This window comes from Cydia amplana, chromosome 21, assembly GCF_948474715.1.
Source record: "Cydia amplana chromosome 21, ilCydAmpl1.1, whole genome shotgun sequence".
In the NCBI taxonomy this organism is placed as follows: Eukaryota; Metazoa; Arthropoda; class Insecta; order Lepidoptera; family Tortricidae; genus Cydia; species Cydia amplana.
In genome coordinates, this window is record NC_086089.1 from 10,021,969 (window position 1) to 10,049,088 (window position 27,120).

A 27,120-nucleotide genomic window follows, 5' to 3' on the forward strand; every position below is an offset into this window, starting at 1 on the left:
CTTTCGTATGCCTTGTCCGGCTTGTCCCGTATACGTCCCCGACAAGGTTATTAATAGGGTATTTGACTGTATTTAAAATAAATTATTTTACACCATGCATGAAAGTCAAATACCCTGTTATTCATTCACACGTTGGTAGCTAAACACGTTAGCTCCACGGTACCTTAATTATTATTTACATGCAAATTACTCGATTAGGTGTGAATTGAACCGAAAGCGAGGGGTCACCCTGTCAATTACTGTAAACAAGCGGTCAAAGACACTTAAATAGGTATAAACAATATATGTTTCCGGTTCCGTTTGGTACCTGCTATTATTTAATACCTACCTAAAAGGAATTAAGTTTTTTTGGCAAAAAAATCATTTTTGATAAAAGTTTTTATCGCTGTATTTTTAGGGTTCCGTACCTCAAAAGAAAAAACGGAACCCTTATAGGATCACTTTGTGGTCCATCCGTCCGTCAGTCCGTCTGTCTGTCAAGACCCTTTATTTCGGGAACTCGTGGAAATATCGAGTTGAAATTAAAACCATATAATCAGGTCTACAGGTCCTTGAGGCTGTGAAAAAATCAAATCTCTTAACGTAAAAGTTAAAGTTACGGCCGTTTATACATTATCAACAACTAGCGACCCGCCCCGCCTTCGCACGGGTTAACAAATCATACATAAACCTTCCTCTTGAATCACTCTATCTATTAAAAAATACCGCATCAAAATCCGTTGCGTAGTCTAAAAGTTCTAAGCATACATGGGACAGACAGCGGGAAGCGACTTTGTTTTATACCATGTAGCAGCATACTGCAGTAAGGATCTTTGTTAACGTACCTATTATAGGGCATCCTGATCCTGTAGGATTATTGTTAGATATAACACAAAACCAACAAGTATTTACGGCACAAACAGCCCTTTCACCACCAACGTATCAATGTCACCCATCAAAAATAACAAAGCTCTTTTCCTTTGCCCGTCTTGCCCGCCGGCAAGTGTCAGGCCAAGAGTCTTGCCCGCGGCCGCTCTTTGACTTGCCAGTCTTGCTGCTTTTACGTCAGATGTCGCCTTTGATATTGTTTTACTGACGGCAACGTTTGTGTAATGAAGAGGAATTATGGCACAGGTATAGTTGAAGAAATATAATTTGCACCGAGATAAAACTTGATCTGTATTCTGTACCTTAAAATCCCGTAATTTCGTCGAGGTTTCGGCACTTTTTTCACACTCACAGATATACACGTTGTTTGGTTTGTTAAGAGCAAAAAAACTAATTAATATATACATATAGGACTTAAACTATTGTGTTAGGACTCTAAGGTAACCTGAGGCACATATTACAAGAAATAGTTACGGGCGTCTAAAAACCATTTACTATCCAGCGATATCATGATAAGTTTTATAAAAAATAAGTAGTTATACTTTTTATGACTTAATGTTACGTTTATTTACGTTGCTCCATTCGATATCGATATCACTTATATATGGGTATTGAACACCTTTATGCTAAATGCTGTCATACCTTTGCAAAAAAAAAATCTAACGACAAATCAAATATTTAGTAGATATTTCAGACTAACTAATGCGTTTCACATTTGACTATAGGTGTACAGTCAAGTGTAAAAATAAGGGTGCATACAACTTACTCAAAAATATGTCCCATAGTTCTCAATTCGCTGACATACCTAAGAGCTAAGGGACATATTTTTGAGTATGATGAGTGCACCCATATTTTTACAATAGACTGTACTATGAATGATGATCGATTGATCGCTGTCCACTAAGAGGTCAGAACATAAATTGCATGACGGGTCGCATGACAAATCGGATGACAAGTCGGGTGATTAAAGCCGAGGGCTCTTTCGCGAGTGCGGTGCAGACGTGTTGGTGGCCAGGCTGCGGGATTCCTAGGACATTTAGGTGACCTAAGTTGATACCTACATTTTTTCACTTTTTGTTTGCCTGGCTATTAACCTTACCGTCCTGAAAACGAGAATAAAAATGAAATAGGTAGATGGTTAGAAATAAAAGGAAACTCCTAAGAACGTCTTTAAAAACCCGTAGAGAGAGTAGTCTAGTTCTTAGTAGGGGTGATCAACCCTCCCCAGTTTCCCCTATATACAGTAGTATTATCGAACGAGCGAGCGAAGCGAAGCGAAGTTCTTACATTCGACTTTGAACACGCGGCTGGCTAGCGGCACGTCTCGGCATTTCGATGTTTTTAAGCTGAACTGTCAGAAGATAGTTTGATACTCAATAACTTAAGTAAATTTGTTCTAATTTAAATGAAATTGGGTAAACGTGTAGTCGAGGGCATTATATTTTAGTCATTAAATTATGAGCAGGCCCGATCAAGAGGTTATTGAGCTAGAAGAGCTTAGAAGGCCAAAAAGCTGTTTGTGAGAGGTCTTGCTATTCTGGTCATTTTTTTGCAAGAAACATGGTCGAGTTTAGTATCAAATGAAAGTGCTCGACTTACACTTTTATAATATCGTTTTTAAATTTACCATTTTGAAATAATTAGCAACATAAAAATAAAATAAAATAAACATAATATATGTATTTGACATTTGACAGGAAATATTTCGGCTTAGCATAGATACAGTTTATTTTAATCTCTATGGTGGTGACTTAAATCCAGGGGAGGGGCAGCCGTATACGAAGCCCTTTATTCGAAAAAATAGCGCCATCTATATTACTTAACGCTAAACTTGTAAATGGCGCTTCAAAATTGATGCAAAAAAGCAAATCTTGTCAGTAGAAAAAGGCGCGAAACTCAAATTTTCTATGAGAGCATATCCCTTCGCGCCTACATTTTTTCTACTGACAAGATCTGCTTGGCCAACTATATTATACATACTACTCTTTTCTTAAATCAATCAGTTAAAGGCTCCACAGACCTTGCAATAAATCCATCTTTGATCCATTGCCGCCTATAGAGCGACATAAAATAGTAGAAATTAAATAAAATGGAACTCAAAAATGTCCATAGTAAATTGTTGCCATGTGTATTTGTGTAAGCATTTTACGTCACAAATGTGACAGTTACGTAGAAAGTGGCGCCCTCATTTATTTTTTATTATTTTATGTCGCACTATACAAGTACCTAAGTAGGTTCAACAAAGTCAATAGCTATATAATTTTTGGTTAACCGCGAGTTCTCAGTTCGGGGCGAACTACTAGTTACTATAAAAGAAAATAAATAAATCGCGAAGCGTCTGGTTGATGTAACTGGTGACCGAAGAGCTGGCGGCTACCTCGCACAACGTATCAACATTGCGATACAGCGAGGAAATGTCGCCAGCATCCTTGGTACAATGCCTCAAGCTCAAGAGCCTATGTAGATTTAAGCTAGTTATTAATTTCTTTTAGTAATACCACTGTATATAACTATCTTGTTTCTACTGAGTCCTACATATATCGAGTATAAAAAAAAATCGACCGAAAAAAACCAGTTCCGATCCCTGTTTCCAACAATACAAATATTAATTTGTCCTGCTATAATCCCATCGTGTGGTCACCTCCGATTTTAAATTAACCCGTCACGTGACGAGTGTCCACACACGACGTGACAACTGGACTTCAGTTATAATTGGCCTGTTCGACAATTTCGTCAAGCGATTGCGGGATAAATGGATGTCATGCTTGGCAGTCTGAGGGCCTAGCACGAACGTCGTGGCAAAGTGATGGAGGAATTGAATTTTAAAAGGGGGCTAGAACGACCGAGATAAATCTGCTACGATTTTGATAGCACACGCAGTACAAGTGTTATTTATACGTCAATTTCATAGAGGTTTGAAGTTTAACACTTAACACTTTTAGCACTTTTGCGTTGCGTGTTCTATCAAAATCGCTACGTTTATATATACAGGCAGCCAGTAGACACAGACAGACAGCAATTCGACTATGATAATTGATTGCATAAATAATTGCATTGCATATTATGTATATGTTCTATAGTTGGTCAAACCAATTTGTCAGTAAATAAGAACCAAAAAAACTATACTTAACCCTTTCTTTTGGGTGCTAGTACCTACTAGTGTAAGACAAAGATGATATGATTATCTCTGTCTATGTTTGAAATGAGACAGTCCTTTGACAATAGTTATTTGTACAACAAGAGATCAAAGTTTGATATTTCTTCGAGTGCTTATTTTGAGTCCCGTGCAAGCGAAAGATTCTATACTAGATTCACGAGCGTAGCGAGTGAATCTAATTTAGAATCTTGAGCGTAGTAAGGGACTCAAAAGCGCACGAGATGTAAATAACTTTGATCTCGTGTAGTTCACAAAATTTTTCACCTCAGCAGTGAGAACATATTAGAGAACCCGAAAAATGTATTCCTTCTTCATCACTTACCTCTATTCACTCATGTTTTCTTAAGATATACTAACAATTAAATTTTCACCTCAGCAGCTCGAACAAGGGTACTTTGCTACTTAAAAACAGTGAGCAAAATTGCATTTTGCTCATTTTGTCTCACTCAGTGAGCAAAATGCGATTTTGCTCACTGTTTTCAAGTAGCAAAGTACCCTTGTTCGAGCTGCTGAGGTGAAAACTATATTTTTATATTTACTCTATAGCTCTCAAGAAGTAATCGTAAGAGGCGTATTCAGATTTTTAAAATATGATAGTAATTTTTATGCCATCCGTTTTAATGCACAATTTGACGTCCCTTTGCGTTGAATAGGGATAACACATAAAATGTGATTTACCTGACAATTTCTTGAAAAATACCTACACAAATTGTATCATACAAAATCGACTATAATTTTCAATCGAATGATACAGTTTTTGTGGGAATTTCTTGTCCCTATTCAACCCAGCCATCGCTATTCACCCCGGTTGACGGTATAATTTTTAAAACTTGTAGGTATTTGTATTTGTTAAATTCTTGCAAATCACTCTTTCTTTAACCTTCACACAAACAATCACTTTCTGCACCTAAGCGTTTTGGCAATCACCCTCGTAAAGTACCAACTTTGGGAGAATAGGTATATCAGTTCACTACGAATTGAAGTTTAATAGGGATGATGACACCTGTTGAATTTTATAACAAAATCTAGTAAAATAGATAGCAAACGAGCAATTTATCACAATAATGTGGATATTAAAATAAAATATTGAAAAATTACAAAAATACAGGACCTGAAAGATTCAAAATTTAAGTTTTATTTTAACTTCCAAAAACGATAAAAGTAAGGGTACCATTCGATTCCTTACATTTCATCAAAAAAATATTGTATAGCAACTATATCATCATCATCACAATTTTAAGAGCCTGGCTCTTGTCGGTGGAGTAATCGCCATTCTGTTCTTCTCTCTGCCACTGTTTTGAGCTCCTGATAGGTCACTACGTTGATTTTCTCTTTGGCTTGGTCCAGAAACGCACGTCGCAGCCTTCCTCTGCCTCTCTTTTTTTCTATTCTTCCTTCAATTATAGTCTTTATGTAAGTATCGTGCCGTATCAGGTGCCCCAACATGCTTCCCCTTCAGTTCTCAATCGTTTTCAGCAAGGATCTCTTTTCCCCTACCAAATCCAATACTTCCGTATTTGTTTTCCTCTCTTTCCAGCTTATACCTTCCATTCTTCTCCATGTCCACATTTCAAAAGCGTTCAATCTGTCCCTATCACGCTGGGTTAATGTCCACGTCTCGCTTCCGTATAACGCTATACTCCAGACGTAGGTCTTGATAAATCGCTTTCTTATATTTCGGGATATCTTCGCTTTGAATAGGTGTTTTTTGGTGTTGAAAGCTTTTTTAGCTATTGCTATACGTGTGATGATATCCGAAGTGCATCTGGAGTTACATGTTATAATGCTACCTAAATATTTAAAACTTTTTACTTGTTCAATTTCTGTGTTTCTGATTTTTATATAGGTTCTCTTTTGTATTTGTGTTTTGTTGTAATTAGCAACTATATAGCCTATATACATAAACGCAATATTTCACCGACAAAAACGCAATTTTCTTGTTTTGTCCATACTACAAGATGGGCTCCCAGAGACCTTGACGTCACGTTCCCTTGCCTGTATACATAAGTATAGGGCGTTTCGCGAGTGAAGTGCGACTGTCGGCCTTTGACTACAATTTCTGACTTTTGTGTTACTTTAATGCAATGGGTCCCATATAGACATTTAATCCTAAAAACAAACCTGATCGATTGATACCATAAATGAAAATTAGTCATGTAGCCTATTTGTTTGTTTGATCCTGGCCTGCACGGTGGCTACATATCATATGGTTTTTTGGGTCAAAAAGACGTAGATACATTAGTACAGTGAGTAAAAGGCGATTTTGCTCACTGTTTTTATTTAGAAAGACTAGAAAGTACCCTTGTTCGAGCTGCTGAGGTGAAAATTATTATTACTTAAGTAACAAGAAAGAAAAGGCGCATAAAGATTTTGAAACATTTGTTTATTTCACATGTTAGGTGAACAGATCAGAAATATTAGGTACACTGGTGGACACTAGATTCGTACATATCTACTTTCAGGCTCACACTACTTTTTGATTTAAAGTCAAAAGAAATATATGGATAGAAACTTGGAGGATATAATCAAACGGAGACGCCATGTCTGTAATTTTCTGTACAAAACAGTCTGCCGATTTTTGCGGGGGAGGGGAACGTCAAATGTATGCGTAACGTAAAAATAGCCATGTCAGATAAACGTCAGTCCATACATTGTGTATGACCGTTGGCCGCCTATTTTCGACAGAGGGGAAAGCCTGTTAATGGCTACTCCGTTTAGTTGTATCCTCCAAGGATAGAAAGGAAAAAAATGCGGCAAGGAAGGAATAGAGGTTGTCAATATTGTATTTTTATGCGATGGTAACAGTAAGTATATCGATAAAAATCACAAAATTATTTTTTTATTTGGCTTCTTTTGACTTAACTTGGGTTCATTGCGTGATAAATAAATGTATTCAACTCTTTCTGACAAGATTTGCTAGAAAGACGGATACTGTAAAACGGGGTGGCTTTGAAATGCAGGGGTAACTTTGGAATTTCCGTTTTTAAGTAATTAATTTTTATGCTGATTTTTTTTAAAGTAGGTACTTAATAATCTAACTAGTTACACGAACATTTGCAGTAAATAATGAAAACGGGCAATTTTGTAGTTGTTTTGAAATTATGTAAGTAGCCCCTATTCTACTTTTTTTAAAGCTACCCCGATTTACTGGTAGGTATTGTGTTTAGTTAGGTGAGAAACATACATATTAGTATAGGCCTAAAAGTAGATATAAGTACGTATATCGGTTGTTTCCATTTGTTCTATATCAGGAATAAACCAACATGCTGTTCCATTGGGGTTCCTTTGTTTCTCATAAAGTTTTAAGACATAATGTAATGTTTGTCATATTATCATTAGTCCTTAAACTGAAACCGTTCATTTTCAGGGTTTTCGTAAGGTTATCCTATATAGGTTATAGGTTAAGGATAAGGATAGGATAGGTTAGGTTAGATTAGATTTGTATTACGACAATTCTGAACAGTACACGTTTCTAAACTAAACAAATTATGACTAACGAAAATGCGGACAAACAATACATTATGACTTAAAACTTTATGGGAAACAATAGAGACCCTGTTCCATTATATATAGCAAACGAAAATCACCGTATATGACAATCCACAGCAAACGGGCTTGCCATCTTTTCATGGAATATAATAAAGTAGGTGAGTGGTTAGTATAAATTAAAACAATGGAACAAATCATGGGGGCTAGCCAAATGATACTCGTTTAAAGAAAACGCCAATCCTAACTTTAATTATGTATGGAAATGATTACGATTTACGTGACTTCGTTTGCTTTTGTAATGACAATATTTTTTCGATTGGCGTCTGTTTCAAACAACAATCTAGACTACGGCTCGTGAGGTCTCAAGGACCGGTACAGACGGACGGCAACCCGACTGCAACTTGTATGGGAACTGCACGTTGCAGTTGGCGTGCAGTTCAAACACACCATATTTTTTACATTTTATAACCATTACCAATTTTGTTCCATCATTTCTCCCATAAAGTTCCCGTAGAAAATAAGGAACAAAGTCAAACAAGGCAGCGGCAAGCCCATTTTATTGCGAAATGCCTCAAATTCATTACATTTATTAAATTCGAATTTTTACATCCATCCTTAACTAATTAATATAATATTGCACATATTTTAAGAAATACTTATCAAATAGTCCAGTCAACAAGGTATGGAAACAGACAAAAAATCTGCCGTTCAATTTTTAAGTAGGTAGGTAGCAAGTTAGTTATGTCTCAAATATACTTATCAAGTTAGCTTTAAAGTTCTGTACATAAACAATCGTGGTATTATGACATCAATTATTTTACACTATTTCAATATTTTAAAGTGAGTGAGTGTTATGACATTATAGTGAGATTTAGTGCAGAAATATCGACTTAAAAACTATTACATTATGTAGTGATATGTACATTGTACAACGGTAACAAAAACATACATTATGGCACTCGACCGAATTAAAATTAATTATATTTAATCACAATTAACATTCTTTGGTTAAAAATATAAAATAAATATTATTTTAAATTATTAGCAGATAAATTCATATAAAACAATTCAACAAAAAAAAACAACAACTTAATATACGAGTATACCTAATTCAAATATTTACATTTCACTATAAAAAAAATCAACTTAAAGTAGGAAAATTAAAATAAGCTTCAGAAAAAATTACAGTAAAATCTTAACCCGTATTTACAAATACATTAGAGATAGATATGTTTATAAACAGCCAAGAGCATTGAAGTTACAACATTATTATGTACTTACATTACCTTTCAATAATAATATATTCTGAATTTTTGACTCGAAAAAGATGCAATTGAAACACCGAACTTCAATTATATTAAAAAGTTTACTACTCAAGGTTGTCAAGGAAATAAACAAAAACTGGCCTAACTAATTTAAACTATACCGTAGGAATGATACCATATGTCAACCAAGGGGTCCCTTTCTTCCACATAAAGTTTTAAGTCATAATGTATTGTTTGTCATATTATCATCAGTCCTAAAACTGAATCCGTTAACTTTTCAGGTTTTTCTTAAGGTTATCCTATAGATAGGTTGGGTTTGTTTTACAAATTATGACTAGCAAAAATGCGGACAAATAATATCTACATTATGACTTAAAACTTTTTGGGAAACAATAGAGACCCGTCAACCAATCATGACCATTAATTAATAATAATTAGTCTAATAGGTACATTAATTAATTGTTCCTTCAATCAGTAAAATAATTCAAGGACCGTATACTTCAATTTACCTCCTAACCTTTCTCGGCATTTTGACCTCCTTATTAAGGCGTCATTTCTTCCCAATGCTCGATATAATTCCCTGCGCAGTAGACAGCGTTGCAAGCGCGATTCTATCATTACTTGTAGAAGTTAGGCTCCGATCCTGATTCGTATGGAGTCGGTCGGCAGAGTTAATGGTAGTTAGGGATAGTCGGTTGTCCGGGGTCGGGGCCCGCGTGGGCTTGGGCAGGCTGGGCAGAGTGGGCAGAGTGGGGAGAGTGGGCAGCGTGGGCATGTTGGGGAGCGTGGGCTGCGGGGCGCCGGCCGGCCCGGCCGGGGGGGAGGTGCGGAGTGCGGTGGGCTTCTGGTCGCGCCCGGCGCAGACCTGGAAAGAAACATTTTCCTTTATTAATGATATTTTAAAGATCAAACTTAGAGTTATTGATTGTAAAAGAGATATCAAGTGTAGAAAAATCATGCTTTAATTTTGACAGCTGATGACGTCACTCTCATCCATTTAAAGAAAATATGTCGTGGTTTAGTACCGCGATATCTACAAATGAGTTTCTTGGAATGTAGTATGATAATCAATAGATATTCGTTATAAATGTTTTTGGATAAGTTTGCCAAAAGTGGACACTGCCCTGCTTTAGGTTGCATCAGGCCCCGTAGCCAACATGCCAATCGCTAAGGCTCCGTAGTGAACGAAACGCAACTGTCACTGTCACACTAATATGGAATAGTGATAAGGAGACACAAAGCGATTCGACGGCGAAGCGATAGCGATCGTCACCTTGGCTAGGCCGCCAGGAAAAGTTAATGAAAAGACCTTACGAAGTTTTCGCGAGCGCGTGCGTCAAGCGTTTAAGGTAGAGTGGGTTAAGTCAGCAGAGTTTTTGAAAAATTACGAGTATGAGGGTGTCAGGATAAGAGCTAGTACCTGATGATGGTGGCTCTCCCAGTCCTTATGCTGGCAGAAGTGCTCGCAGTACCGCGCTGAGTTGCACCCTGAGCAAATCTCTTGTGCTTTGTACTAGCATCGAAGAAATTATCAGGGTAAGAGCTAGTACCTGATGGTGGCTCTCCCAGTCCTTATGCTGGCAGAAGGGCTCGCAGTACCACGCTGAGTTGCACCCTGAGCAAGTCTCTTGTGCTTTGTACTAGCATCGAAGAAATTATCAGAGTATCAGGGTAAGAGCTAGTACCTGATGGTGGCTCTCCCAGTCCTTATGCTGGCAAAAGGCCCCGCAGTACCGCGCTGAGTTGCAGCCTGAGCAGGTTTCTTGCGCTTTCCGACCGCAGTTCCAGCAGCACTGGAACAAATGGTACGAAATATTTGAGGAAATGTGTTCAGTTCGGTTTGTTCAGTTGTATTTAGAGTTCAACTTGAAAGTTAAACGTTAATCAATCAGTTGTACCACCCCGCTAAGGATAACGACATTACCTAGATGGTATTTAAAAATTCATTCAACGATTAACCGTATTGTTGCGCAATAAAATTTTACTATCTGTGGTGGGCATGATATTTAAATACGGTAGTTCCATCGGAAAAACGAGGTCTAGAGAAAAAGAGAATCGGCTTTTTCATTCAACTGATTGTTATATCTTGAGTATTTTACCCCAACAGTAGGCCTAGCACATGATTGGCGCAACAGTAGGTATCTCGCGCCGAGATAGACTACCCGACTTTTTCTATGTTAATAAAAGAGAGACGGGTAGGTAGTCTATCCCGCCGCTAATAACAGTAACAATGAGTGCGAGAACGGAATACACTACATATGTATTACGGAATACAGAGGCGCAACTTAGATAGGTACTTCCAAAATATAAAAGTCTGAAGATTTAAATGTTGCATGTTGTTGGATTCAACACACTACACAGACAGACAGACTAGTTTTAATAAAAGTTAACCACAATGGGAGCTTACGTTCTGCTGCGGCGGGCTGGGCGCAGGCGCGGGGCTCCGGCGCTCCTTGCGCTCATTTGCCACCAGCTCCAGAGCGCGCGCCTCGGCCGCTCCCACCGCTCTTTGGAGCTCCACCAACGCTTGCCGCTTCACCTGACAACACAATCATTTATACATATACTAGCGACCCGCCCCGGCTTCGCACGGGTTAACAAATTATACATAAACCTTCCTCTTGAATCACTCTATCTATTAAAAAGCGGCCAAGTGCGAGTCGGACTCGCCCATGAAGGGTTCCGTATTTAGGCGATTTATGACGTATAAAAAAAAACTATTTACTAGATCTCGTTCAAACCAATTTTCGGTGGAAGTTTACATGGTAATGTACATCATATATTTTTTTTAGTTTTATCATTCTCTTATTTTAGAAGTTACAGGGGGGGGGACACACATTTTACCACTTTGGAAGTGTCTCTCGCGCAAACTATCCAGTTTAGAAAAAAATGATATTAGAAACCTCAATATCATTTTTGAAGACCTATCCATAGATACCCCACACGTATGGGTTTGATGAAAAAAAAATTTTTGAGTTTCAGTTCGAAGTATGGGGAACCCCAAAAATGTATTGTTTGTTTTCTATTTTTGTGTGAAAATCTTAATGCGGTTCACAGAATACATCTACTTACCAAGTTTCAACAGTATAGTTCTTATAGTTTCGGAGAAAAGTGGCTGTGACATACGGACGGACAGACAGACGGACAGACGGACAGACAGACAGACAGACATGACGAATCTATAAGGGTTCCGTTTTTTGCCATTTGGCTACGGAACCCTAAAAAACCGCATCAAAATCCGTTGTGTAGTTTTAAAGATCTAAGCATACATAGGGACGGACAGCGGGAAGCGACTTTGTTTTATACTATGTAGTGATTCGCAGTTATTTAAGAGAGGCCCACTAGCGTCTCCCGAGCGTCGGCGTATATCAACCCTATGGCTGCTGCTCGATGGTTGCATTGCTGATGGATGGATGGTTGTTGGCGCAACTGCGCAGCGACGCCATTTTATCCATAGCTCTGACTAGACGTTGACGCTCAGAAGACGCTAGTGTGGGGTGGCCTTAACACGTCTGATACGGGTCCGCACGTCCGGTTCGTGAGACAGAGACAGCGCTTTGCATGTATATAGAGTTGTCCCACTCGCACACTCGAAACGGCGTGCGAATCCACTACCATGTATATGTCGCAGTCAAAAGTGTGAACTGGTCAAAAGAACTTTTTAACCGACAAAAACAGGCAAAACTGCTTTTGACTGAGCATGTTGGTCAAAAGTAGTTTTTCCTGAAAATCATTGGTTAATAGTAATTGTGACTGTTACTATCAGTCTGTCACTTATTATAGTTTGAACAAGTTTAAAATAACTTGCACCTCGTGTGCAAAATCGTTGCAGACTTATATATCTTGGTCTAACTCTAACATGTGTCACATCGCTTACTTGGTTCACAGCATCCTCCGCCCGCCGCCGCACCTCAGCCACCCTCTCTTCAGTCTGTCTCACGGCTTGTGCCATGATCTCGCTCGCCGCTCGTTTGATATCATTGCTCTCTGTTGGCTCCACTCCTGTCAGACAAAAGAACTGTGAGTGTCAGTCCAAGATGACTCGTTGTTTGAAAATTAATCGAAACAAAGCAAAAGCGACTCTGTTCCAATTCAACATGGTTTAAATTACATCGAACTGAATAGGTACTATAGGTAGGACCTTGGGCCTTAGAAGGATAGCCGTATGCGTGGGCTTAGCGTAAACTTCTTCTAAATGAATACGGATGAAAGTTTTTGGATATAATTTGACACAGGTAGTTATTAACAACCAGAAATATAAAGACGTAGGTCACTTTTTATCTCGGAATTCTTCATCCATATAAACTATTCTTAAGAGGTGTGGTTGAAAGTCGGAGGAGAAAAAATATGGCTATTGTATTTCTTCTAAGACTGGGTTATTAATAACTTCAAGGAACCTCTTTGCGTCTCGCGAGCGTTAGCGTCAAGTCATCCCTATGGCTGCTGCTCGACGCAACGTTGGCGCAACTGCGCAGCGATGCCATTTACCATAGCGCTGACTAGTGTGTGGTGACCCGAAGTGGGGGCATTTCACTGATTTCTTGGCGGGTAAGAATATGAACAAGCTGTGCATAAAATACGAGTAGCACAAAGAGCCATGGAGCGCACCATGCTCGGCATTAAACTGCAAGACCGAGTGAGGAATTTGGAGATCCGGCGCCGCACCAAGGTGCGGGACGTGGGTGACGTCATTGCGAAGCTTAAGTGGAGTTGGGCGGGACATGTTGCTAGGCAGAGTGATGGCAGGTGGACTAAAATGTTGACGGATTGGTGGCCGCTTTCGGATGAAAGAAGCGCCTGGCGTCCGTTGTATCGCGTATCGCGCCCGTTCGAAGTATCGCGGGGCACTTTTGGATGAGACTAGCACAGGACCGGGACAAATGGCGTACCTACACGAAGAGAGGCCTATGCCCAGCAGTGGGCGACCGAAGGCTAAAATGATGATGAAGAATATGAATGACGTCACTAACCTCTCTGTTGCAGTATGGCGAGCGCCCGCTTCGTCTTCTCGACCATGCTAAGTATGCAGTTGAGCATCGTGTTGATGTTCTTCCACTCGTCGTCAGATTTCAGCAGGGAAGGGTTGAGTCGCTCGGGGAACGACGCGTTCATTGAGGACACGTCGCGGACGCTGATGCCGCCTGTGGACATTCACAGGGTTACAATTTTATAAAATTAAATTAAAAAAATTAAAAAGCTTTTACTTCGGACAAGATATCCATATTACAATTACAAACAAACAATAACGGAGACTCAAAGATTAACACAATAAATTAACATACAATAAATTAAATAAATCATTCCTAAATAAATTAAACTATATTAAATTAAACTGGGCATGTGGCGCGTGACATTTCGCCGTGTCCAAATATTGGGCTGTCATTGGCCCCTGCGACCGCGCTCAAGAGCCCGTAGCCGTAGTTATAGTTTGGAATCTTAGGGGCACCCCACACTAGCGTCTTTTGAGCGTCGGCGTCTAGTCAGCGCTATGGAATATGACGTCGCTGCGCAGTTGCGCCAACGTTGCGTCGAGCAACAGCCATAGAGTTGACTAGACGCCGCTCGGGAGACGCTAGTGTGGGGTCTCTTTAAGTCGAATGCTATTGCATGTCTTTCTAGCTGTAGATTATATTTTACTCGAGAAAAACTAAAAGCAAAATTTCATCTCATACAAAAAACTTCGTCACATATTTTGGTTACAAGAAACAACACAACGAAAAAAAAATTTACCAAAATAACATTCGGACACAATTTTTTAATAATTCCAACAATTATTAAAAAACCGGCCAAGTGCGAGTCAGACTCGCGCACGAAGGGTTCCGTGCAATTACGCAAAAAACGGCAAAAAATCACGTCACGTACCTATGGGAGCCCCGCTTATTAAATATTTATTTTATTCTGTTTTTTTTAGTTGGGAGCCCCGCTTATTAAATATTTATTTTATTCTGTTTTTTTTAGTAAGTATTTGTTGTTATAGCGGCAACAGAAATACATCATCTCTGAAAATTTCACAGCCTGGTGACAGACAGACAGACGAACAGACGGACGGCTGAGTCTTAGTAATAGGGTCAAGATTTTACCCTTTGGGTACTGAACCCTAAAAAGAAACTGATTTGACTAATAGTAGTCAAATACCCTATTATTAAATTAAAAAGGGGACTTTACTTACCATCTCTCCTCTCGAACCCCCCTTCTTGCCCCCCATGGTAGCCGTGGTAATGCCCGTAGTCGAACAGGCTGGCGTTGCTCGGGAGGGGGTACAAGAAGGGGGAGGGGTTGAGGAACAGGCTGGAGGGGGGAGGGCGCTTCGCGTGCGGGGGGAAGTCTTCGGTGCCGTTGGTTTGTTCGTAGAACCTGGAACAATCATCATCAGTCATCAATATTGACGTATATCGTATATACGTAGGTATACAGGTCAGGGATGTTGCGAACATCCGCATCCGCAACCGCGGAACTTACGCATTATTTTCAACATCCGCATCTGCATCCGCATCCGCATAAAATCGATGCGGAGGTTATGCGGATGCGGATGTCGAACAAGTCGGTACAGGAACGTCTTAGCGACGGCGTAAGTGCTAGGTAATTTCGTCATTACCTATAACGAAATCGTCTAGAACCAGAAAAGTCGGCTAAGTTACTGTTTATTACTTAAATATAACGCACCTAAATTCTTGCTCAAATACTAAACGTTTCGTTTTTTTAATAAAAAAATACTAAAAATGTAATATTTGACGTTTTCTAAGTACCTAATCTTGACATCCGCATCCGCGGATGTGAGCCTTTAAATATCCGCATCCGCATCCGCAACATCCCTGATACAGGTATATAGGTACGCTGGGCTAGACCACGTTCGGTCTACACAACTGACACCCACCCGCTATCTTCAGTAACCCGTGAACAAGATGCATGTAACTGCGTCGAAATATCGGGAGCTCGAAAACAATACTAAAGGTAATCACGGTTCATATCCCGGTCTATATAAGTCTAGTTAGATTAGTTCATGGTCAAAAACTAAAGTTGGCGATCTGTCCCCATGCAGCTATCCCACTTGCCGGTATGAGAATTTTGGGTCGACTTCAAAAGAAGAGTTTTATACCAAACTGCCTGTTTTTGAGCCAATGTATAGGTACGAGTATGTATATTTTACAGTGGATCATAAGTACATATCCTTTCGCCATGTATAATACACCCTGGAAGCTGACATCAGCTTCCAGGGTTCGACCTTCCCCGAAAAATATGGTGCCGCCTTAACAGATAAGAACGGGCCATGGCCGCTGCAATTATTTCTTAAATAAGTGGGGATGGAAGGATTCGGCCTTGTGTGAATGCGACGAGGACATCCAAACCATAGAACACATAATCGAACGCTGCCCTCTGCACGCATACACTGGAGCTAGAGAAGACCTGCTGCAACTCACACCCGACGCAGCAGCGTGGCTCAACTGTTTAAATGTTGACCTATAATTGTATTGTTTTGGACATCTTTTATTGTTTCGCGATAATTGTATATATGTAAAATATTGCCTATTTTGTAAAACATGCCATACGACTAAATAAATAAATAAATGTAGCGGAATAATACTAAATATTAAACCGTAAAAAAAGTAATATTTTAAAAACTGTGAAAATCAAACCATATAAAATGAAGACCATACATTTGAATGTTCCGTTATTGTCCAGGTTTTTCCTACCATACGTAAACAACTATATACACTTCATAAAACATCAACCTTTCCTTCACAGTCGGCTAACAAAAGCATTCATACAAAAGCCCCCAAAGTTTCTCCTACAATCGTTTGTTTAAAATGCATTTATTTTTCCGAAACAACTGCCACGTGCCTATTAAAACTTCCAAAACCCTTTATCATTGAAACTTTCTTCAAACAATAGGCAAAGCTAAGTTCTTATTCCATTGACTTAGAGTTCACAATCGGTTGATTTGTGGTTAAGTTTTGAATGAGAAAAGCGGAATAAATCGATCCAAAGACAATGCAGGAATAAGAGCGAATTACGCGCAAACAAAGATTTATGGGCGTGGCACAAGTTACGGGAGACAGCGAGTTAATAAGGGACTAAAAAATAAATAATTTTATAAATATTTTGTGGACAATCTTTTTAAAAGGTAGGCAACGCGCATCCTCTGGAGTTGTAGGCGTCCATAGGCTTCGGTGACTGTTTACCATCAGGCGGCCCGTATGCTTGTTTGCCCCCGATGTGGTATAAAAAAACTCCCACTGATCGTCCTAGCCCCAAATTAAGCAAAGCTTGTACTATGGGTACTACATAGGCAACGATTTACATACGAATATAGATAATTAGATATTTACTATTACATAAAAACACCCATAACTCAGGAACAAATATCTGTGCCCGTCATACAAATAAATGCCCTTACCGGGATTCGAACCCAAGACCATCGATCGGCTTCATAGGGTCGGGTTAAAAATAGGCCTTATACCCGACTAGAAATAATTATGATTTTATAGTGTGGCAATCCAATTTTGCCTATTAAAATAAAATAAAACAAACTAATCCCTTTTTCCCACGGCACACATTGCTGAACCCAAGTTGTTTTTTTAATGTGTACTTAATTTTGTCTTTATTTTGCTGTCTTTAATTATTTTCTGTATATCTTATTGTCCTGTTCTGCCTATGTGTGCTTTATGGAATAAATGTCTTCCTTCTTCTTCTAATCCCTCTTTTTCGGGTTAGGTAGTAGGTAGGTACATATAATACTAGCATAAGAAATATACAACATGATTGTCTCTCTCTGCCCATACTAGTAGTGCATATTTCCAAACTATAGCAGTCTATCTATGTACGTATGTGGATATGTTTGTGTCGTGTTTTCTGTAGCATCAAAAATATTCAAAACTTCTAAGCCGATTTTGTTGAATTTAATTTCAATCGATACTTTATCTCTGCAGCTATAATCTTTAGCACATTTTACACTAAAACTTACATAAGTAGTAAAGTAAATATAAGTATTAAATAAAAATAAAAATAATGACTTGGCCTCGATAAACAATGTTATTGTTATCAATAAACATTTTTGTCTCATATGAAAAAGAGCAAATAAGCATACATTAAATACAAAAACTCGATGACAGGTTAAGATGCCACTTTTTTGAGAATAACTCTACATTTTACTATAAAAAAGCTTATCGCTTTCCTCTTTAAACTTGTGCGGCCCATGCATCCTGTGAATGTAATGGTGAATGATAAATCATCGAAACACGTCATAGGTGCCTGTCTGGGTCCACTGCAAATGCTGAATGCATCGCTGGTCAACAGCCAAGCCTAATGGCTCCTCTACACGATGGCCCAGCGCCGGCCACTCCAAGGGACGCATTTATGTGTTAGAGGGAGCCAGTGATATTGCTATCTCATTCTACCGCATGGCTGCGTCCCTTGGAGTGGCCGGCGCTGGCCCATCGTGTAGAGGAGCCATAAAACGGTTGAGCTCATTATTTATATTAGTACAAACGCTGTGCACTGTACACTGCTGTTTAAGGGTCGGGAAATCGCATGTGACACTCCTGGAGTTGCAGGTATCCATAGCCTACGGCGATCGCTTACCATCAGACGGACCGTGTGCACCAGCTGATCGATGAGTTTTCTTTCATAAAAATTACTTTTAGTCTTTTAAATAATGCTCTACTTATTTATTTTGTCGTATGGCATGTTTTACAAAATAGGCAATCACTGCGTCCTAATCTCATATATAGAAAGGTGACTGTATAAAGGATGACTCACGCTAGAACCGCCCGGTTCTGGGCCGAGGCAAACGACACTTCATTTTCTATGACAGGTGACCGGTGAACGAAGTGTCGGATATCACGGCCCGCACCCGGGCAGTTCTAAAAAATATTTTTTCAATAGGCATTTCGGTCTTTAAATCTTGAGCTTACATATAACTCTGCACCTAATGTGATTTGTATTTGATGTAACAAATGTAGGTAATAAATGTCATATTTTCATAGAATTTTGATGTTGATGAGGATATTTACACACTGTCATTGCAAAGTCTGTAAAGTTAGTTTAGTCCAACTCTATTGTATCGTAACTAGTATCGCTCCCGCTCCCGCTAACGCTCATGATTCGAACCCCAGCGTTCAGAGTTCGCAGCGCAATCGGCAAGCGATAAATCATTATCGGACACACCTCCCGAACGATTGTATGGTCAGCTCAAAACAGGGTTTAATTCACAGGCGATTTCCCTTTTTGTTTATTTATTTAGCCGATTTAAAAAAAGTAATTCCCCAAATTTTCCCAAATTCTATCCTCATAAAAATATGGTTCTGATGGTCTGAAATAAACAAATTTTATTTTATTTATTTATTTATTCGTCGGAATCTTTTATTAAATGTACCTACCTACACCACCAATTACCTACACGTAGACAGATTTCGAAAATACTTGTTTTGTAGGGTTCCGTACCCTAAAAACGGAACCCTATTACTAAGAATCCGCTGTCCGTGATAGCTAGACAGTTGAAATTTTCACAGATGATGTATTTATGTTGCCGCTATAAAAACAATTAGGTACTAAAATAAAATTAGAATAAAATAAATATTTAAGTGGGCGCCCATACAACAAACGTGATTTTTTCCCCTTTTTTGCGTAATAGCACGGAACCCTTCGTGCGCGAGTCCGACTCGCACTTGTCCGGTTTTTTTTTTAATGGTGTGCCTTTTATAAAATCAGGATCAGTCACCAGGCGATTTATTTCTGTTGCCGCTAGGGCTTGCAATTCGAATATTCGAAATGGTCGAATATTCGACCTGTTTTGATATTCGAATATTCGGCCGCTCAGGTTTCGAATATTCGAATATTTTTTATTACTATAAAAAATCTATTTTATCCGCTGTACTGTAGTTATAGTTTGTAGCTTTCTAGTAGACCCCGAAGGCTTATCCTATTGTCTATTGTTCAGTAAAACCGCACGTGCTACTTACCTGCAAAAAAGGGTCCTAATTATTCTATTTGGCACCTGAGCGCGGGCTAGTCCAACGCTCAAAAAACCAGTGTAGGTGCGCTCTCCGATAACGCGCCTTTGTTACGCATCTCGATGACACATTTTAGACTGGTTCTGTAGCGTTCGACTCGCCGGCACTCAGTAACCGAAGTACCGATTTTTTATGCCGGTGGTTGTGGCACGTGGCACGAGCGGTTTTTCTTAACAATAGACAATAGGATTAGCCTTCGGGGTCTATTAGAAAGCTACAAACCATACAGTTTCTGTGTGTTTTCCGGGTATTTACAGTGAATGAGGAACGGTAGGTACTAGGTACCCCAATAACGAAGGAAATAATATTTTCACCTCAGCAGCTCGAACAAGGGTAGTTTGCTACTTAAAAACAGTGAGCAAAATCGCATTTTGCTCACTGTGTGAGACAAAATGAGCAAAATGCGATTTTGCTCACTGTTTTTAAGTAGCAAAGTACCCTTGTTCGACCTGCTGAGGTGAAAACTTAATTGTTGGTATATCTTAAGAAAACATGAGTGAACAGAGGTAAGATGATGAAGAAGGAATACATTTTTCGGGTTCTCTAATATGTTCTCACTGCTGAGGTGAAAAGTTTTTTGCACTACACGAGATCAAAGTTATTTACATCTCGTGCGCTTTTGAGTCCCTTACTACGCTCAAGATTCTAAATTAGATTCACTCGCTACGCTCGTGAATCTAGTATAGAATCTTTCGCTTGCACGGGACTCAAAATAAGCACTCGAAGAAATATCAAACTTTGATCTCTTGTTGTACAAATAACTATTTTACTGTATTCCTCTCGATAGACTTCGTGAATACAGTGAAACCTAACTCAATTTGCAAGAAAACGAAATCAAAAAGTATGGTATTTTTACGGTGCGTAAGTTTTAAGTTAAAGGGTCATTCTGTTTATTCAGTACAAGCGTACGTTAAGCGAATTTTTGAAGTCTAAACCTTGCCACTTATCGCAATTCTCAAATTTGATCATACCAAACCTGCCCGACTAAGTAATCTAACCATGCACCTTTAGCTGACGAATAATCCACCCAGTAGTCAACTAACTTTTTCCCTTAAATATTCCAATATTATATAATTAGCCGACCATTAGGAATAAAAACTTGACAAAAAAAATAAAGTCAATAAAGATTCAAAATACAATGGAATTAAAGGCCTTTTTACAGGCCTCTGAGTGACTACAAGTTCATTTAAATCGGAAAATAATTACCTAGTAAAAAAAAATCTTACATACCTAGAGGTGTTTGGATGGTTAAAGTTATATTATTTCACGCAACGACGCATTTATAATAAAAGTTTTATCTAGAAATATTGAATACGTCTAATTTTGGCGTTTTAATTGTTTTTATAAAATGTGGGCATCTCATAGTAGGATGATAAAATCTAGTCAATTAAGTAGATTTCTGCAAAATATCATTAGTTTTAGCAATATGTGAAAAAAGCTTTTGAATAAAACGATAATAAACCGATTTCTCGTTCCTTTTCTTATTTTTTATAATATTCGAATAATTATTCGAATATTCGAATATGTCGTCAGAAAAAGTCGAATATTCGAATACCTGAAAGTATATATATATTTGCAATCCCTACTTTGCAACTTTGCAACTTGCAACTTGCCGCTATAACAACAATTAAGTACTAAAGAGTACAGAACCCTCGGTGGGTGAGTGCGTCTCGCACTTGTCCAGTTTTTTTAATGAAACTGGAGTTTAATTCAATTTTAATTCAGGCCAGTATCTTAAATGCGTTATTCTAAATCATGTCATAAAACTGATAATTTATCACCGTCGCGCTAACATACTTATGTTCTAGCCTAAATAAATAAAACAGACACAGCTGCACTAGAAGCTTATATGTATAATGATACATATACATTTACATCCAGTATCCTCTAATCAAAGACGACCTCCCGTAGACTGCCCATTTTACAGCACAATAAGTACCTATTCCGTCTTGGTAAACGAGAGAGTGTGGCGTCAAGACAAACGTCACATAGCTAAAATAATATAATGTGCCACGCTACGATTTTTCACTGCCAAGCCGGCGCAGGGTTTGCTTAGACGGGTTCTGTACGAATACTCGCGGGCACACAAGAGCTAGGGCTTCCTAATAGCGAATATGGCTAAAATAGCTTAGGTACCTGTCGGTACGAACTTTACAGCCATTTTACTCAAAAATAAAAGAAATAAGATCGTAAAATTTTATATATGTATAAATATATTTATGCAAGAATTATGCTTTAAAATATAATTATGCATGATAAACATTATATAAACAATCGTACGCCTACTGTCAAAACATAGTGTTTCACAACATATTTTTAAGACCAAATTATTGTACCTATGTTATAGAATAAATTATTTATTTATGATTATTTTATGAGTAGGTACCTACTTAATTAAAAGAAAAAGTGAATGTTTCAAAGATAAACAACGTTGGGCACAATATATTCGAAAATAATCCCTGTTGAACCCTAGCCCGCATGTGTGCTTAGTTTGCTCAGTCTAGTCGATGTGAGATCTGTGCCTAATAAATCACTGGTTTTACGAATCGCCGGCACATGGGTCCGCGGCGAGCGCCTGCCCGTTTAGTCCGAGCAAACTTGTGATTGTTTGATAATTGCCACCAGATTTGCGGCAGGCGCTAATTGTAGCCTTAGATTTCTCGATTAAATCGTAAACGTTTTATTATGGTTTTGATTATTTATTGAAATAAGTAAAACAGAAATATTTGACAAGCTGAGAATTTAAAAAATCTTACAATAAACAGCTGTTTTAGATATTTTCAGAGAAAAACTATTACACTGTAAAATGGGAAAAATGAAACATTGTCGAGACATTCTTCGGCGAAATGAAAGGACGTAAAATTACTAAGAAAGCTAAAATCTAAAAGACTAAAATAAAACAAAGTCCAATTTGAGTTCTTACAAATTTAAATTAATAATTTGAAGTCCCCAATCTGCATTTAGGCCAGCGTGGGGACTATTGCCCAAGCCCTCTTGAAAGAGCCCTGTGCCCAACAGGGATACGTGTATATTGGCTTAATTATTATTTTTTTAAATTTTATTGCAGTAGGTAACAAATAATATAATTAAACAAATATAAATAAAGCCTTATGGCGTTATTCATAAACGGCTGCTAACTTAATCAGCGGATGATAGTTGTTTGTCCCTATCTGTCATTATGTCATAGAGAGGGAGAAACGATGATCATCGGCTGATTAACTTAGCAGACGTTTATGAATAAGGGGTTTAAGTATTTTTTTTTAATTAACATCTTAGAGCTTATTTAACGAGAATTTCTTATACGTAATTATGTCTAAATTTTTAAGCGTCAGATATTTCGTATTATAAGCCGATTGTCAGTCTGTATTCCGCCCTGTCTTCACCGATTAACGCAGCTCATTTGAAATACGACCACAGCCGCTTGGCACATGCTTTTATGCCATTTCCCCCCCCCCCCCCCACCATCGAACGAACATGTGCGAGATAACGAGGGGGTAAATCGCGAAAACATCCCCGCCCGCGTGCCAAGCCGTGGTCAATAGTTCTTTATTGACTACCCGCCGTGGAATCGACTATGGGCTGCATGTATTCATTATTTGAAAGTGACATATGTCAAATAGTAGATGAAAATTGGACCAACGAAAGTTCATTAGCAATCGGCAATGTAGGTATTTCTAACAAACCTGAAGATTAGCCTCGCAAGCGAATATTATATGTATTGACGTTGAATTTTGTATCAATTTTCAGTTACCGAACGCGCCGGAGATCGTCATTTAAAATGTCGTAAAATATAAATAGCTGGTATTAAAAAGCCTAGTTTTATTCCACCACATTGAACCTCCCAATCTAGTAATACAGGTTTCCCCTTTAAAACATTATTTAAATGAGTCAAATTACGACCATTACAACAGTTTTAAAGGCGCTTAGCGTAACGATTCGAAGCGCCTGCTAGTTTAGTGCAAGCAATTAGCGAGATCGGAACTTTGCTATGATGTTCGCAGCAGGCGCTCGGTTTATCGGTCTGACAGATGGCGCCGATCGGTTAACTTGGAACTATTTTTGATGTGAATCATTTGTAAATACGGCTAAGTTTGGAATTAATATAATAAAATTGTAATATTTAATATTCCAGTTGGTGCTCGTCGCTTCGTACTCGCTCAGTCAATTAGGCATGTACACACAGCTGCAAAAGCTTCAGCTGCAGAATTAGTGACTACAATAATTTGTATGTGGCTAGTGTGGCTACACTGGCTACCGTCAGCCTACACCCAAGAAAACAAGACATCATCGCCGAACCCGGACAATAGGGAGTATTACTGCAATGTTTTGCCGCCAGAGTGCAGCACTAGCGACGTAAGTATACCATAGAGTAACTTATACATACTGTACCATAAACTGTTTTTGACAAGTTTTCACAGACAACAAAATATGACATTGATACATCAAGGCGGTTCGTTTACAAAGGGCATACGGGGAAACGCGAAATCGAAGCTCAGCGATCTGCCTCTTTATCGCTTGAATATGCAAGAGTGATGGAGTGGTTATATAACAAAATTTCGACTCTCGTTAGACCCTTAGATTGTGACTGAGTGTGGGAGTGGCGCCCCCTGCGCAGAGTTTCGCGTAATATTCCCTATTGTCCGGCGAAAACAGCGGACGTCTACAACCGGCCTTGGTATATTAATGGCGTTATTCATAAACGGCTGCTAAGTAAATCAGTTGATGATCGTCGTTTGTCCCTCTCTCGTTATGCCAAAGAGAGAGACAAGCAACGATCATCAGCTGACGTTTATGAATACAGCCGTAAATGTTTACTCACGGGTCGCTGGCGCGTCGTTTGAGCGAGTCGCCGGGCTGGGCGAAGATGTCGCCACCGTCGCCGCCCGACTCCAGGATCAGGTGCTCGTGTGCGCGCACATACTGCAGCGGTGTCTAGAGAAAAAACATCATCATTAGTATTCTATTAACAGTGAAGAATAGCTACTGACAATAGCTACCTCGTTTTTCATTGTGTCAATAACATACTAAAAAAACCGTTCTAGTGCGAGTCGGACTCGCGTTCCAAGGAATCCGTACATTAAGTCCGACACGCTTGACTGCACATTTCTAGTAAGTTTTCCTGTCATCTAAGGGTAAAGAGCTATTTTATGTATTTTTTTTCAAAATTTTAGACCCAGTAGTTGCGGAGATAAAATGCAAAGCACAGAAAACCTGGTCTGTGAGGCAAAGTTAAGGCAAAACATTCATCTTATACGGAGTTATTACGTACTATATGTCTTTGCTATAGCTATGTACTACTATACCTGTTTGGCCCTCCGCGCCCTGGCGTGCAGGTCTCTCTGAGCTGCTGGTAGCAGGGCACGTAGAAACCCTGGCACGGAAGCCCGGAGGGGGTAGTTGGTGCACTCTTGCACGCCAGCCTGGAACTCCTCGATCGAGATCGTGCCAGACTGCAAAAATAAAGATAAGTTACTCTTATTGTGATCACAGTATCGAAAGACATGTAGTTAGAACGAGTCAGACCCGCCCACCGAGGGTTCCGTATAAAAACTTATTTCTTATTTTATTTTATTTATTTCTATTTTTTAGATTCTTCCCTGTACTTGTAGTGTAACTAGGGTAAGACGATATTACTTGCCAAATTTCATAGTTCTAGGTCAACGGGAAGTACCCTATAAATTTTGATTGCCTTGAGAACATCAAACATACGTTTTTGCGGCATAAGAGTAGAAGTCTTTTTCACAGCTTCAAGGGACCGTAGACCTGAGTATATGGTTTAAATTTCAACTCGATACCTCCTCGCGTTCTCGAGATAAAGGGTCTTAACATAACAGACAGACAGACGGACGAACGGACGGACAACAAAGTGATCCTATAAAGGTTTCCTTTTTTTCCTGTTGAGGTACGGAACCCTAAATATAACGCCAGCCGTGGGGAGAGGGATAATACTGACCGCGAGGTTGTATGAGGTGTTTGACGCGCTCGGCGGTGTCGGCGCCGACGTCGCTGGCGAACTGCAGTTACACTAACCGACAACGCCGTAGACGGAGCAACGCCGACCTGAAGTAGGTAGGTAAACGGAAGATGTACTCACCGCGAGGTTGTATATGAGGTGTTTGATGCGCTCGGCGGTGTCAGCGCCGACGTCGCTGGCGAACTGCAGCAACGCCGATAGGAAACGCCGTAGACGGAGTAACGCAGGCGCTCGCGCTTCGCCCAGCGGTGGGAGAGGGATAATACTGACCGCGACGTTGTATATGAGGTGTTTGACGCGCTCGGCGGTGTCGGCGCCGATGTCGCTGGCGAACTGCAGTAACGCCGATAGGAAGCGCCGTAGACGGAGTAACGCAGGCGCTCGCGCTTCGCCCAGCGGTGGGAGAGGGATAATACTGACCGCGAGGTTGTATATGAGGTGTTTGACGCGCTCGGCGGTGTCGGCGCCGATGTCGCTGGCGAACTGCAGTAACGCCGATAGGAAGCGCCGTAGACGGAGTAACGCAGGCGCTCGCGCTTCGCCCAGCGGTGGGAGAGGGATAATACTGACCGCGAGGTTGTATATGAGGTGTTTGACGCGCTCGGCGGTGTCGGCGCCGATGTCGCTGGCGAACTGCAGTAACGCCGATAGGAAACGCCGTAGACGGTGTAACGCCGGCGCTCGCGCTTCGCCCAGCGGTGGGAGAGGGATAATACTGACCGCGAGGTTGTATATGAGGTGTTTGACGCGCTCGGCGGTGTCAGCGCCGACGTCGCTGGCGAACTGCAGTAACGCCGATAGGAAACGCCGTAGACGGAGTAACGCCGGCGCTCGCGCTTCTCCCAGCGGTGGGGAGAGGGATTCCGTGGAGGATAGGGCTGGGGAGAAATATATTAGTTAGTAACTAAGTTGGGCGAAAAGTATATTTTGAGCGTCGGCGCCTAGTGAGCGCTATGGAAAATGAGCCAACGTTGCGTCGAGTAGCAGCCATAGAGTTGACTAGACGCTTACGCTCGGGAAACGCTAGTGTGGGGTGGCTCTTAAGGTGATATTAGGCCTTTATTTAAAGGGGCCCACTTTTTTTTCCCATTTTTCCCACTTGAGTGTGAAGGGGCCCACAGATTACCAGTTTGCCGGACGATATCATCATCATCCGCCTGTCAGTTGTTCGAAATTGTCATCTTTTGCGTTAAACTGACAGGCTGCTATCACAGGCGAACTGGTAATCTGAGGGCCCCTTGACACTCAAGTGGGGAAAATGTTAACAAGCTCACTAGCACTCCGTCAAAAAACCGCTCCCATACAATCGGAATTAAACCAATAAATCGAAGTTAAAATGAGAGCGTAACTTGGATTATA

General features: G+C 39.8%; 2 protein-coding genes across 2 annotated transcripts in view; one reads left to right on the plus strand and one right to left on the minus strand.

Annotated features, from left to right (window-relative positions):
• The window catches only part of LOC134657945 (uncharacterized), a 138,644-nt gene that overhangs the window by 26,582 nt on the left and 84,942 nt on the right, over positions 1 to 27,120 (plus strand). The gene's annotated exons all lie outside the window — the stretch shown is intronic.
• Positions 9,276 to 27,120, minus strand: part of LOC134657970 (protein CBFA2T3) — a 35,810-nt gene continuing 17,965 nt past the window's right edge. Inside the window, exons 3-11 of the mRNA XM_063513576.1 lie at positions 26,482 to 26,639; positions 25,091 to 25,237; positions 24,607 to 24,719; positions 14,948 to 15,132; positions 13,749 to 13,919; positions 12,656 to 12,780; positions 11,186 to 11,317; positions 10,464 to 10,571; positions 9,276 to 9,643 (exon numbers count right to left, since the gene is read on the minus strand). Coding sequence (XP_063369646.1) covers positions 9,329 to 9,643; positions 10,464 to 10,571; positions 11,186 to 11,317; positions 12,656 to 12,780; positions 13,749 to 13,919; positions 14,948 to 15,132; positions 24,607 to 24,719; positions 25,091 to 25,237; positions 26,482 to 26,639 — 1,454 coding nt within the window. The 3' untranslated portion in view covers positions 9,276 to 9,328. The remainder of the gene's footprint in view (positions 9,644 to 10,463; positions 10,572 to 11,185; positions 11,318 to 12,655; positions 12,781 to 13,748; positions 13,920 to 14,947; positions 15,133 to 24,606; positions 24,720 to 25,090; positions 25,238 to 26,481; positions 26,640 to 27,120) is intronic.